At 45.7% G+C, this 15,419-nt stretch overlaps 1 protein-coding gene across 1 annotated transcript in view; it reads right to left on the reverse strand.

The window, feature by feature from the left end:
* Positions 1–15,419, reverse strand: part of ST8SIA6 (ST8 alpha-N-acetyl-neuraminide alpha-2,8-sialyltransferase 6) — a 150,350-nt gene that overhangs the window by 65,359 nt on the left and 69,572 nt on the right. Inside the window, exon 3 of the mRNA XM_019933513.2 lies at positions 4,110–4,199. Coding sequence (XP_019789072.1) covers positions 4,110–4,199 — 90 coding nt within the window. The remainder of the gene's footprint in view (positions 1–4,109; positions 4,200–15,419) is intronic.

Raw genomic sequence — 15,419 nt, forward strand, 5'->3', positions numbered from 1 at the left:
AAGTCATACATCACTCTATGCCGAGAAAATCTTGTAAATGACCACAAGCTGTTTTTCCTGACAGACAAGTGAAAACTTAGGAATACTTGCTTTGTTAACAGGCTATCAAGTGGTATGTTCAGAGTCAGGTTTTTTGAAGCCTGATCTGCCATAATTTATACTTCTTCTTTTCAAGCTGCAATTCAGGTCATGCTGTGCTCTCTGAGATAATAAACAGGAAGAACGCTTGGGGCCAGCCTTCAATTCACTTTGCCTTTCATCCTGCAAAACAGAGCCTTCGAACAGACATCTTTAGGATGCCCCATTAAGATGATCCTTTCAGAAAATTCTCTTGTTCTCAGTAATTTTAAATGGTATGGCATGAAGTAGCTCATCAGACATACACACTCACCAAGCAGTGTATGGTTCAAGCCACACCCAGCCTATGCAAGCCTGGCTTCCAAACCTTAATTCTGAGAATCTGAATCTTACCAAGAAAAGCTATTTGAACACAAGCAACTTTTTCATGCCCCGGTGATTGCGCAGGAAGTTACAGGGCAGTGGCTTACACTCTGTCCCTAAGAAGAGCTCTAAATATCTCCTTTCCCTAGAAGTACTATTTAAACTACTCAAGTGTTCAGAAGATATAAGAGATTGCGGTTGTTTAAGAAAAATGTTTCCTTCCATCTTTAAGGAAGACCTGAAGGGCCTAGAGTCAACAGAATGATGGGAACGGCAGAGCTATTTAATACATATGGCGCAGAAATATCTGGTTGACGTCACTGATTGGCGCTCCGTTTCCATAGCATAGCTGTTGCTGTAAGCGGCATCCCAGCCAGAAACTACTTCCCCCACGCCAAGCACGCGCCAGCTCCACTCACGTTCTATTGGCCAAGCCCAGTCACATGACCCGAAACATCTAGGTAGGCTAGTTCCAGCCAGTGGAACGTGAATGGAAGTGATGTGTGTCCACTCCAAGCTGGGTGTGCTTTCTCCATAGCACCCTCTCCTTCAGCAGCAACCCTGGGGTCACCTGTTGAAGATGCCTGCATCATAGGATGGAAAGAGCCAGAATCCCTGAGTCAGTACTCAGAGGACAGTTGCCTGACCAGGAAGGAACATCTATACTGAATGCTGCATGAGAGAGAATACAAGACTGTGTTATGACACTGCGTTTGGGGAGATTTTGTTGGAGTAGCTCATCTACCCTGACCAGGTGGTGGAAACTGAAGAAATATAGATGGACATTTTCTTGGGATCCAGGATCATCTGGGAAAATGGAAGAGGAACACAGGAAGAAAAAGGCACAGGAACAGAGGCAGCAAAACATAAGATGGGGAGGAATGAGTTCATTTCCTGGATCAGCCCCTCTGAAGTATCTCCTCTTGAAAAACCAGCTCATTGGTCTGAAACAATGTGAACTAAGATGGACAACTTGGATATTCATATGGTCAACACTTTACAATCATATACACATAGCACAAAAGATTACAAATAATCTTTGCCATACTGAAAAATGCAAACTAGCAGTGATAAGATGGCTAGGTAGTATGTTACAGATTTTTAGAAAATAAATTTATTTATTTATTTATTTATTTGTGTCGGCATTGGGTCTTCGTTACTGCACGCAGGCTTTCTCTAGTTGCAGTGAGCTACTTTTCGTTGCTGCGCGCGCGGGCTTTCTCTAGTTGCGGTGAATGGGGGCTACTCTACATTGCAGTGCACGGGCTTCTCATTGCGGTGGCTTCTCTTGTTGCAGAGCACAGGCTCCAGGCGTGCAGGCTTCAGTAGTTGTGGCATGTGGGCTCAGTAGTTGTGGCTTGTGGGCTTCAGTAGTTGTGGCACGTGAGCTCAGTAGTTGTGGTACATGGGCTTAGTTGCTCCGCGGCATGTGGGATCTTCCTGGACCAAGAATCCGTGTCCCCTGCATTGGCAGGCGGATTCTTAACCACTGCGCTACCAGGGAAGCCCCGGCTAGGTAGCATTTTAGTTCATGATAATATTTTATCTGGGAGACACCTGGTCTTGTGGGATGGAGAAACCCAGAGAAACATTCAGGGAGAAAGAATGAGACAGGAAAAAACAGAAAACTTCAGATTCAAAGTAAGAGACAGAGCCAGAGAAGTGAAAGATAGGTTTCAAAAACGAGTTGAAGTTTATGGATAATTTTTTAAGAGCTACAAATTAGAGATGGTAGAGAAAATGCTTTGAGGATATAAGAGGTATATTTATTTATTCATTAGTTTAATCCCACAAATACTTACTAGCAACTACTATGGGCTGAGCCCTGTGACAGGCACCATGGACAGAACCACAAACTCATGGTCTTGGAGCTCAGAGCCTTAAACAGAAAATAAAGACTTGTGATACAAGGTACCCCATCTCGATGGTCTTCCCAATGGCAACTGTTTAACTTCCTTTTATTGAAAAATGAAGTCAAGACCAGTGGGAGATAGAGCACCATTTCCCTCCCACTCTAGTGCCCTCTTCCTAAATTCCATTTTAGCATCTGAAATGGACAAATTGGCTGGGGAAAGAGAAAATTCTAACTCTTTAACAGACCATGAAAAAAACAGAGCTAGGGACTTCCCTGGCGGTCCAGTGGTTAAGACTCCACGCTTCCACTGCAGGGGGCGCCTGTTTGATCCCTGGTCCTGGTCGGGGAACTAAGATTCCACATGCCGCACAGAGGCAAAAAAAAAAAAAAACAGAGTTAAATCATTATTTCTAAGAAAATGAAATTGCCTTTTATCACCACGCACCGAATAGCTTTCCTGACTGTCCCCTGTACGTCTGTAACAACAGTGGTCGCAGAACGCTGCGGTTCTGGACAATAGACAATACAACTGAACAAATTAGTCTCCTGAGTGCAAAATAACACTTTCATAACAATGGTAATTCATGCCTACTTTCTCTAGACCTCTGCGGAACAGAATAACAGTGCAGGCTAATTGCACGAGCTGGCTGAAAACTGTGCAGGTCATGAAAAGGCATCTCTCTAAAGAACAGCCGAGAAAAGATCTTAGCGCCAAATCCAAACCCATAGGAACAAAGTGAGAGCAAACGTGAGACCATATGCCCAGGCCATCTCATTCGCGTGCTGCAGTTAACCACGTTTGCGGACGCCCATAAAGGGAGTGTAAGATTCTCTGCCTTGAAACACAACGTCACCTTCCGTGATGAAAGAACCTTCCGCCACGCTGACTCAAGCGCTTTGCTCCCAAGTACAGCTACGGGTCATGGTTACGTTAAGCACTTTTGTCACTCTGCGGAACAAAGACAGCTCGTATCAGAGACAGAGAGGTGAAGAGAGTCAGTTGAAGCTTTCACACACTGACTCACATGTCGGGCAAGGGATACAACAGGCTTGTCGCAGGGAACGGGGAGCAAGGACCAATTTTTCCAAGTTCTACTCTCGAGGCGTGGTGCCGCAAGACATGTGGAATTTGAGTCCCTCAGGAAAACTTCCAGCAAACAACAAGCAAAACAATGGCTCGAATATGATCAACACAGACGTGCAGTGCCATCTATAATGCACGAGCTGCTTTACTTCCACCTCAAGATTCAATGTATTTATTGTGCAAGAAAAGAAGTGTTTGCAACTGCTAGTTCTGGCCCATCTGCCATAAGCCAGGGTCCCGGCAAAAACAGTGGCCTGCTCAAACCGAGTCATTTGAGAAAAGCTTAAAGAAGGCACTTTTCCCAAAGTCCTGGGCTGGATGTAGGAAAATCCAAATACAGTATCAGGGAACCATTAGGAGCTCACCCCTAGGCTGAAGAGTCCAGCGGAGGGAATGAAGTGAAAAAGGAGAGTGAGAGACACTTAACAAAAGTCATGACCTTCGGGCTTCCCTGGTGGTGCAGTGGTTGAGGGTCTGCCTGCCGATCCTGGTCCGGGAAGATCCCACATGCCGCAGAGCAGCTAAGGCCGTGCGCCACAACTACTGAGCCTGTGCTCTAGAGCCCGCGAGCCACAACTACTGAAGCCCGCACGCCTAGAGCCCGTAGCCCCCGCTCACCACAGCTAAAGAAAGCCCGCACAGCAAGGAAGACCCAGTGCAGCCATAAATAAATAAATAAAGTTCCATTTTTTAAAAAAAATTACATTCAAGGCAAAGAGTAGAACTTACTTTCTCGTCTTGTTAGATAAAGTCTCCAAGCCGGCTTGAAGATTTTGGCATCTCTCTGTCGGTGGGAGGAACTTCTCGTTCAGATATGTGCTGTTTTGTGAAAGAGATTCAAAAAGAGATTGATTTAAAAGGACAGCTTATGAGATACGGTTAACAAAAAGCAGATTGAATTGATAATGGGGGCCCAATTGAGGTCTCATTTTCATCCCTTTATTGGATTTCTCTGTGGAAAAGGAAATTGATATTTTCACCTGCAACAATGGGTCTAAATGAAAAAAGAAAAAAGAAAGTTTTTTTTGACATGATAAAGTCAAACAGAAAAGAACACTCCATGGGGGACTGTATTTTCATGTTCTCATACTTTAGGTTAGTATGTACAATGAACAAGTTATTGAATAGTTTTAATCATCGTGTGTGTAAGCAGGCTTTATTTCTAAAAGATGTCTCCAGCTAGGAAGCATGCAGACACAGGACATCTGTAATGCTCTCCCAAAAGAAGGCAAGATAAATCTGGCCTTTGATTATTACAGTAGCTGTGATATAAGGGTCTGTTGCTATTGTTTTATGAACTTGGAAGAACTGGAGTTGGAACAAAACCAAATCAAGCGAGTTAAGGAAATGGGTCATGGAGTCGGGCTGCCTAACGAGCCCTGCGGACAGGTGTGCTACTGAACTGATTGAGGCCTCTGTTTCTGCATCTCTAGTCCTTACCCCATAGTGCTATTGTCATGATATATACACGATAGAGGGAACAATGAAAAGCACCTGGTACCACGCCTACCACAGTAAATGCTCAAAAATATATCAACCACCACTTTCCCTACACTTCGAAAACATGCACACAACTCCAACTTCCTGGTAGTGTGTCTATTTAATCATCCTGAAGGTATCTGCTGAGGATCTAATATGTGCTGGGAGCCACGCACAGGAGACTCGGGATACCGAGCTGGATAACACAGCACACAGTCCCTTTCCCTAGTGGAGCCTGCAGTCCGGTTAAAGAGAACGATGTATATCAACCAACCAACCACAGGAATGAATACCGAATTCTGATCTGTGGTTATCAGGATCCTGAAGACAGCAGTGGGTGCCATGGGGAGCTGCCTGCACCCTGGGGGCCGGGGGGCCTCTGAGAAAGTGTCATTTGGGTGCAGATCCCCAGGGTAATCCAAGGGCGTTACTTTGGGAAGAGGGGGGAACATTCCAGATAGAGGGGAAAGCATGTGCAAAGGCCCCAGAATGTGTGAGGAGCTGAAAGGAGGCCGGTGGGGCTCAAGGCTGAAAGGCTAATGGGTGTCTGGAGCAGTAAGTAAGGGCCAGAGCACACAGGCCTGGTGAACCAGGTTTAGAATGGACCCTAAGGACACAGGGAGCAATAGCTTAGGGGCAGGGAGTGATGGATGGGCCTGGCCTCAGGTGCGCTTTAAGTAGTTGACTGAGAAATGAAACGAGAGGAAGCAGGACTACAGAAAAGGTGGGACAGTTAGGAGGCTTCTGCAGGGCTCCAGGAGAGAGAGGACGGCAACTTGCTTTGCCAGCCAGGATGGAACAGACTATGATGCGCTCACAGACATCCCCCAACGGCAGTTGCTTTGCATCATAAAGGTCTGTTTCTTACTCAAGAAATGCCCACTAGACACTGGGTAGCTCTCTAGGGCGGCCGTGCTCCCCGCGATCTAGGAATACTGCATACTGCGCTCTTGGGGCACCTTCCTTTCAACAACCCACTTCCATAATCGCTGTGGCAGGAGAAGAAAGTGCTGGAAGGTCTTCCTCTGTATCCGGATGCTTCAGCCTGGCCAGAACTAGCTGCATGCCCGACCTGACTGCACAGTGGTTGTCAGAAAAGGGCAATCATCCTCTGTGGCCAGAGAAAGAGGCAATCAGGATCCAAGAGTGGACCAGAAGCCCACATCCACTTGCCCATCGGCAGGAAGAGAGGCTGACAGATTTGAGATCTATTCTGGAGGTAAAACTGCCAGGACTTCATAATAAGTTGGATATGGGAGGTGAGGTGGCAGGAGGTATCAAGATAAAGATATAAACAAGAGAGATTCATAATTAATCCTCCAGAAGTGCTGTCTAAAAAGACAGTGCACAAAATACATATGGGCTCACAAAATCCCTCTTTATCTTTTTTTTTTGGCTGCATTGAGTCTTCGTTGCTGCGCGCGGGTTTTCTCTAGTTGCGGTGAGCAGGGGCTACTCTTCGTTGCAGTGAGTGGGCTTCTCACTGCCATGGCTTCTCTTGCTGTGGAGCACGAGCTCTAGGCATGCAGGCTTCAGTAGCTGTGGCACGTAGGCTCAGTAGTTATGGCTCGCGGGCTCTAGAGAGCAGGCTCGGTAGTTGTGGCGAACAGGCTTAGTTGCTCCGCGGCATGTGGGATCTTCCCGGACCAGGGCTCGAACCCGTGTTCCCTGCATTGGCAGGTGGATTCTTAACCTCTGCGCCACCAGGGAAGTCCCCCCCTCCCCACTTCCGTCCTCCTTCTGTCTATGTGCCTCACCTGCTGTGCTTTCTGAATGTATTACCGTACTTTCCAAGGATTTGTTTATTTCTAATTTGCTGTGTATTTTTTTCAGGCAGCACCGTTAATGAAGTGAATTACTGAGCCAGCAGTGCTTTGAATTCTGATGGCTTCGCAAGACTGAATTTGTGAAACTGTGACAAACAGGCACCCAGGGTTTGGTGTCAGAGCACTTTCCTTAAATCGGAGAGTATCCTTGTTAATAAAAAGTCCAAACAGCTTTGCCCAACTGAAATCACAGAAGGCCCATGGGAAAGCACATGAGGGTACCTGTGGGGAAGTGGAGGTGAGAGAGTGAAGAATGAAGCCAGAGGGACAAAAGGGGCTTTAGGTGTCAGCCAGCAGGGCCAGCCTTGAATCTGGGCTCCACTCTCTGACCTTGGCCTTTAAATCCAAGAGTTTCCTTTTTAAATATTTACTCAATAAGGTAGTTTATAGGGATCTACAGATTAAATGTTTGTATCCCCCCAAAATTCATAGGTTGAAACCCTCGCCCCCAAGGTGATGGTATTAGGAGGTGGGGCTTTGGGAGGTGATGAAGTCATGAGGAGGGGGTGATCATGAATGGGATTAGTGCCCTTATAAAATTGGCCCAAGAGGGCTTCCTGGTCCCCTACCGCCTTGTGAGGTTACAATGAGAGGATGGCTGTCTATGGGAAAGTGGGCTCTCCAGACACCAGACCTGTACATGCTATGACCTTGGACCTCTAGCCTCCAGAACTGTGAGAGATTAATTTCTGGTAGTTATACGCCACCCGGTCCAGGTCTAGCAGCCTGAATGGACCAAGACAAGGGATAACATGGGATGGGTATAAAAACAGCGGATACACAAAAGTTACTGAATAAATGTTGTGTTCTTGTTCTCCTAAATGCATTCTGTGTTGTATCCTCAGTTGTTGTTATTACAATAGGGGATGGTATGGTAATACTTCTCCCACCCACAGAAGTCATTTCACAGTAAAAGGAACAGAAAGGGGAGCCCCTTGAGTTCTCTCTTTCTCTCCTGCCCCCTTTTCATTCAAAGGATCTTCCTAGTTTTCTTCTTTTTCATCTAATGTCATTAAAATCTTCCTAGGAAAATGCTAAAACACTGACCTGTGGAACCCATAAACTTCAAATGTTTGTCTACATTAGGCATCTGGCCAATATAGCCCCTTTCACTGCCTCTTAGACAAGACTCCTAGTTCGTGCTGTTTTCAACAACGTTTGTTATTCAAAGTGACAGAAATACAAATTAACAATATAACCGCCATGTTTTAAGATGCCTGAAGACCTGACACCGTAAGAGATGCCAGGACCCGTGGAGAAGTGGAAGGCATTAGACCTTCCAGGGAGAGGGCTAGACCATCAGTCGTCTCCGTTGTGGGAATAAGTGAGAATTAGACGCTCCTTAGATCTGAGCTCATGAGGAAAACCACAAGGGAGTTACTTGCTCTTGAGAGAGGGAAAGAAGAAACCTTCCCAGGTTTGAGTTGAGAGAGGTCATGATCCTATTTGAGAAGATGGCATCCACCACAGACGAAGACATTAGAATAAATCCTCCTCAACTTCTGATTTGGGGACATCTCTCACACGAGGCAAAGGGGACAGAGAGAAATACAAGGAGATGAAAGTAGGAAATCCAAAGACCTGGGGTCATAAGTAACCTGGCAGAAGATGCGATGGCTACAAGTCGTGTGGGCTGATTTATAACCTGAGGAAGGATGACTGGGGATCAGGTTGGAATGGCCCATCCAAAAGGACTGGATGTTCAGGGAGAACTTGAAATGGTAAAGAAAGCAGCAGAGAAAGCACATCAGAGCTGCTGTAGGTAGAAGTCTAGGATATGAACGGAGAGGAACCCCTGCCCCCCCCAAACTAACTCAATTTGGCGGTCTGAGCAGTTGGGTCTGGGAGACAAAAAAAACCTCTAAGAACCAAAATCTCTGGGGCCAGACTCTCATGGGTTCAAAATAAGATAATAGATAATTATCTATTATAAAGATAATAATTATCTTTCCATCAACTCTGATAGCTTTTTTTTTTTTAATTTCAATTTGCTGGTGAAAGCCCTTTTAAAGAACTTCTTACCAGAATTAGCCAAAGAAGAGAAAAGAATCACCCCACATACCATCTGCCAAATACACAGTGGAGACAGCCTCCCAGGACAAGTCACGGAGGGACGGTGGCCATCCTCCTGGAGATCTGCTAGAACCTGATGAACCAAGTTAGTGCTTGAGGCGTCCCAGACCAGAGAGCTGAGATGGCTCTAACAACTGCCCTGCCAACGTCTCTTTAATTGCTCCATTACAAGATCACAATCTCTGCTTGCCCGTCACTAGACAAGATTGCTTGTCTGCTCATGAGTAGCATGGGTAGCATCTCACCAGCATGCCCAAGTTCCTGCTCCTTCAACATTCTGTCACATCCACCTTGCAAATCTGCCATAATGGAGCAATACAGCATCTGGCCTAATGCATTCCTATACCTGCCCCCAAGGACTGCTGGGAACAAAATCACCCAGGTAGGTGGGTTGGTGCCTTGATAAATTCATGGTGTCCAGTACGCTAGGCCCTTTCCCTTCTGCTCCATCCTCATGGTCCCCAGGTGGGTGGTCCTGCTAACACATTTGATCGTGTCATTTCCCTTCCGTGTCCCCCCTCAGCCTCAGAGGGACACACGGAGCCATCCAGGACCTGGCCCTTGACCGTAATTCCAGTCTCATCTTTTACTGACTGTTTGCTAACCATTAAGTGGTACAAATTCCTCTTTTTCCATTCCTTGCGAGTCTTAGATTATGGATTTTGATTGCTTTTATTATTTAATTATAGGATTTATTTTTTTGGTACCGGCAACCAAGCCTTCAGGCACGTTTTCATCACTTCAGTATGTCACAGGGGAAAAAAATCTTTAATAAGATTAGGGGAAAGATACACAAAAACAAGCATTTCTGCTATCATTGTTATCTATGTGGCTGATCTGAAATTCTATCTTCATAAGTCAGACTTGAATTGAAAACCAACTGGCAAGATTTCACAATATAGCAAGAAGCTTAGAGACTACAATGGGTACTGAAAACTAATGATAATTAAGGCTCTGAAAATGCAAAGAATATCTCTTAACCAGAACAAGTGATTCAGTCCCTACAAAGTAATGTCATCATTATCTTTTTTTTTTTTTGCGGTACGCGGGCCTCTTACTGCCGCGGCCTCTCCCGTTGCGGAGCACAGGCTCCGGACGCGCAGGCTCAGCGGCCAGGGCTCACGGGCCCAGCCGCTCCGCAGCATGCGGGATCCTCCCAGACCGGGGCACGAACCCGCGTCCCCTGCATCGGCAGGCGAACTCTCAACCACTGCGCCACCAGGGAAGCCCTGTCATCATTATTTAGTCGGTATCCACAAGGACCACTAAAACACAGAGTTAAAGACTTTTAATTAATGCAATATGCATTCAGTCCCCAGACAAATAAAACATCCCAAAGAATAACTTGCTTGTAAGTTACTGAAGAGTGCCAAGAACATCCAAATTATTATTTTTTAAATTAATTAATTTAGTTTTGGCTGTGTTGGGTCTTAGTTGTGGCACGCGGGCTCTTTGTTGTGGCGCATGGGCTTCCCTCTAGTTGTGGCTCACGGGCTCAGTAGCCCTGTGGCATGTGGTATCTCAGTTCCCCGACCAGGGATTGAACCCATGTCCGCTGCATCGGAAGGCGGATTCTTAACCACTGGACCACCAGGGAAGTCCCAAGTTCTTGAGACATCCAAACTCTATTTACAGTGGCCAGAAAGGGGGCACAAACTGAGTTGTGAATCTAAATGAAAAGCTTAAAACCGAATCAACTTTCTGTCTCTGAAGAAAGAATTTCTTAACACATGGGGAACACAGCCTAAAAATGGGAAGCCCAAAGAATAGGAATCGTTCTATCTACGTACCTTGCACACTCCTTCCCCGTTCCTGGGAAGAGACGCTGATGAGACAGGAGTGCGTCCTGACCATCGGCAGAAACCCCCCGGTCCGCTGGTGTGACAGCTGGCCTGCCAGCTCTAGGACAGAGGGGGCAGGGGCCAGCTGTGCTCACTTCAAGGTCATCAAGCAAACACCTGACTATCATGTGCACCCCGTGATGCAAGCTCCCCGAGGGAGAAAGGCAAGCATCCCAGCCTACCGGGAGAGTCTGATTACTCTTTTCAACGGACAAATTAATATTCTGGCTTACGCGTGTGGTGAACACAAGTCTGCCTTTGAAATCAGACCCAAGAACCGATGAAATCAAGTCTTGGTGTCTACAGAGATGAGGGGAAGACCCTGGCCAACCTCTTTGTTCAGTCACTCACCAGGCATCTGTGCCACAGAGAACTATGGCTACTGCAGAAAGGACGGGGACAAGACCGTGTCCCTGTCGCCTTGGAGCAAAGAGTGTGGTGCAGAGGACAGACAAGCACACGCTTACCATACTGAGTCTGCAGAATGGATGCTGGCTTGGTGGATTCCCACCATCACGTTACTTTCAAGAAACCATGAATCTGTGTTTTGGTGGACATCACTTAATTCAAAATATTAAGAACTGCTATGAAAATGGCTACATTAGAATTTCACTTCCTTATACATGAACACTGCAGCCACCTTAACTTGCAGAAATTTCTACAAGTAATCCCTGCTAACTTGGTTTTTCACTTTGACTTTTACCTGTCTTTGGTTACCCTTGACAACGATTAATTAACTAACTCTCTTACTAAATCAGTTACCCTAAGGTATTCTGGTCCCTCCACCACTGTGGAAAGATAGTTTTCAAAAATGGACAATCATCAATACCATACAGATGTGACATGAACATGCATTAAAGATTTTCGTTTATTCCCCATGAGGGAACCAGTTCAAAGCAGAAGCCACAGAACACACAGACTTATAGATCAGAAGTACTGAAACGAATGTGCAAATAGAAGGAAGTCCATTGGACTGCTACCAGATAGGATGTAATTTGCATATTTCGAGATAAGAATTAGTTTGTGTGGCTCTGAGCTAACTACAGCTTGCAGAGCTGTAAAATTGTTCCCAGGCGATCGGCATCAGCTAACGCGAGGTGTGTGATCTGAACGATGCCAACGTACCCACTGAAGCACACAATCTCCCCTAAACCATTAACGGTATCACTGCCACCACAATAGAGTTAAAGGAAGGATCAAGAGTACTGAACCTAAAAGACTTTCACTCCATGTAACTTGCAGGCTCCTCCACTCCACAGCTTGCCCAAGGGGAACAGGTGGACCTGGTTTAGGTAGAAGTCCTCCGAGGCACACAGAGAGCACCGCCTTACCTAAGCAGGTTGAAGTAAGGGTTACCAGAAGGACAAGTCTGATATGGAGGCTAACTGAAACTTCAAGTCCAGATGGGCAAGAGGAGGGTCAAAGGAGAGGTAAAATAAAATAGGAGCAGACTGAGAACTGGACTGGACCAGCCGTGCCTCTTTTCACTGGTCCTGAAGTGTGAGATCCTCGGGGCCTTGAGATCAACTCAAAAGTGTAGACAGGATGGAACTGCTCTCAGTGCAGTGTTTCCAAGTCTTTTAAAAGCCACCTCCAACAATATTTTCTTACTTGATACAGCCAAGATTATTCTGACCTTTCTTTAACGTGCTTTGAATTTGCAAACCCTGGATAAACTGAGTATATTTTTGACACTAAGATCCACATTCCTTGATGCAAAAATTCTGATATGCCTTCCTGGTTAGACATGAAGATGATAACAGCAACTCTACGTATTGTCGTCAACTTTATTCACGTGTCATCTACTCCTCACAATGAATATACAAGGTAGGGACTGTGCCCATTTTACAGATGAGAGCAATAAGACACTGGAAGATTAAAGAACATACGTAAAGTCACTCTGTTAGAACTGGAGTAGAGTTTTGAACCCAGACCACTACATGTCTGTGTTCTTAGGCACTGTGCTCTTCTACCTCCCCTTACAGGGAAAAATTTGTTCTTCAGTGGAGAGCTATTCATTGTCTACAGCACTCGCCACTCCGGGTTACCTGATTCTGAGTCTACAGGAACTGACAAATGGTCTCTCCTTGACCAAACTCTAGTCAAGTTCCTCTGAGGTCTTTTTCAACTAGGACCCATTTGTGGGCATGTCCTTAAGAGACCAGTTTTAACAAGAACCCTGCCAAGTCAGCTCATCCAGAATCCCCCATCCTCCAGGTGTGACCACCCTTGCTATCTGACCAAATTCCTCAACCTCCACCATCCTCCAAGCGATATCCAATCACCCTGGTCTGCCTTTGGCAAGATTCCTAGCAGGCTGGTTTGGCGAGAATCATCCCTTACCCCTTGACGTTCCCTCCACTGACCCCCACCTGCTCCTTGGCTATAAATTCCCACATTTCCTTGTTGGATTCAGAGTTGAGTCCCATCTCTCTCCCCTACAGCAAAACTCCACTGCAGGGGTCCCTACACCCATTTCAGTAGTACTGAATAAAATCTGCCTTGCTGCCTGTCCTTTAACAGAGCTATTTTGCAATTCTATGTATTGAAGTTAAGTGATAGCAACATAAAACGATCCTTGTCTACAGGCATGCAAATGCGTTATGTCCAGTGGAGAGACAACCCTTCCCCACAGTGGGAAAACCTGTTTTGCCTCCATTGCCACGTTCGTCTCAATATTGCTGACCTACAAATGCGTCTGTTCCTTTGAACTGGCTGTCACCCCATACCAGCTTCCTCACTGATGAGTTAAATAAAATTTTTAAAAGTGTTCATTTTCATATCTGTATGAGAGCCACGATTTTACCTTTTTATTAAAATTATCTTTTAACACTCTGAATGAGCGTGTTGGAAGCATCTGCAGATTGAATAAACACTACCTGATAGAGAGGACAAACTTTGGTGGCAGACATCACAGTTCAGATGCCTACTCTGCTACACACTCGATGCTTAGCCCCTTAAAAATTATTTAGCCCCTCTGTGCTTTCAGCTCTGTGTGCAGAACGGGGGTGATACTATCTCTTTGACGGATCTGATGCAAAGTTTGTAACTGAGAATGCATAAAGAACGCTCAGCAGTGACTGGAACAGAGAGCCACCTAAGCAGTGCTCAGCAGGAGTGCTCAAGGCGGCCGTCAAGATCACGGGATGCCTCTCGAAGCAGGGCTTCTCAAACTGCAATGTGCCCATGAATCACCCGGGAAATTTACTAAAATGCAGCTCTGGGATGGGGCCTGAGAGTCTGCATTTCTAACCGGCTCCCAGGTGACGCCAATCCTGCCGGACTGAGGATCACGCTTTGACAAAGCATTATAAGCCTCCTGGATCACGTTCATCCGCTCTGATAGATTTTTCATAATAGTCTAGAGTAAGACTTTCAAGAAATGTGGGCCTGTCCTATGGCCAGAAGCATGAGTGGGGAGAAACCAATGAAACACTTGACAGAATTACAAGAGTAAAATGAGCTAAGTTACCATGTCACTAAAGAAGAGGTTTTTTTTTTTCTTTTTCAGATGAAGAGCTCAACCAAGGAAATATTGTAAGAGGAGATGTACGGTACTGAGAATATTTAACATAATTGCTTTCCTGAGTCAGACCCAGTGTTCATCCTCCTGGGAGCTCTGCAACAGAGAACACACACCCACCATCCCTAACACCTTCACTCAGGCTTAACCAGCCCGTCAAACACACCGCTCCAACGGGCATTATTCAAGCAAACTGGATGTAGTTGGAGGATGCAATGTCTTCTGAAAAAAGGCCAATGGACATGTGTTGGAAACATCTCTAAAATGTCCGTAAAATCCACACTTAAGTGTCCCTATCAGCTATGCAACCGCGGTCATGAAGTTCTTTGTCCCAACCAAAAAACAAATGAGGAAATTCCTCTGGCAACTAAATATCTCTTCAATAAAACTTGGAGAAGTGACTTCTGAGATAAGACCTTTAATGAGAAAATAACTTTTATTTACATTCCGTACTGACTCTCTGGTGCTGTGTGACAGCACTTGATAATTTAAAAATACTTAAATATTAGAACCATAACCACTGTTATACGTTTAGTCATCAAAGAGCAAAGACCCTCTTATAACCTGTAAGTTCATAGCTCATTTTAATATATTCATATTTCATACTCATTTTCAGGAAAGCATTAGTGAAACCGAGCAGGACCCTGCAGGGCCCTCCTGGGTACAAAAGCCCTTCCTTGCCCCTCCTCCCCATTACTAGTTTGTAGAAAAAGGCTTTAGTCTCCTAGGTCTTCCCTGAGTTCCAAAGAGCAGGCACAAGCAGTTACTAATTAGGAAGTGAGCGAACGCAGAAACAAAGGAAGAGCAGTTTAACAAGAAAAGTCATGACGAGAGTTCAGTGATAAAACAGAGTCCTAATTCCTCCTCAAGGGATATGCATATCTGATGCATATCTCTGTGGGCTTCTTCAGGAACCTCTCCCCCACCCAGGTGGAGGATGGTGACTACATACTGACCACAAACACTAGACCCCAGACTGGCTAGAGCCAGAAGGTCGATGACTGAGATTTTGGAAACATCACCCTGTTACCTCACCACCAACCAATCAGAAGAGAGTCATGCACCCTGCAGCCCTCCCCCAAATGTTGCCTTTGAAAACTATTCCCTGAAAGCCATCAGGGGGTTCAGGTCTTTTGAGCATTATCTGTCCGTTCTCCTTGCTGGGCCCTGCAATAAACGCCGTATTTTCCTCCACCACAACCTGGTCTCAGCGGATTGGCTTTGCTGCATGGCGGGCGAGGAGACCCAAGTTTGGTTTGATAACATCAGGGTCAAACGCTGGGGACCTCGTGTAGAA

The sequence above is a fragment of the Tursiops truncatus genome, chromosome 2 (assembly GCF_011762595.2).
Source record: "Tursiops truncatus isolate mTurTru1 chromosome 2, mTurTru1.mat.Y, whole genome shotgun sequence".
NCBI lineage: Eukaryota > Metazoa > Chordata > Mammalia > Artiodactyla > Delphinidae > Tursiops > Tursiops truncatus.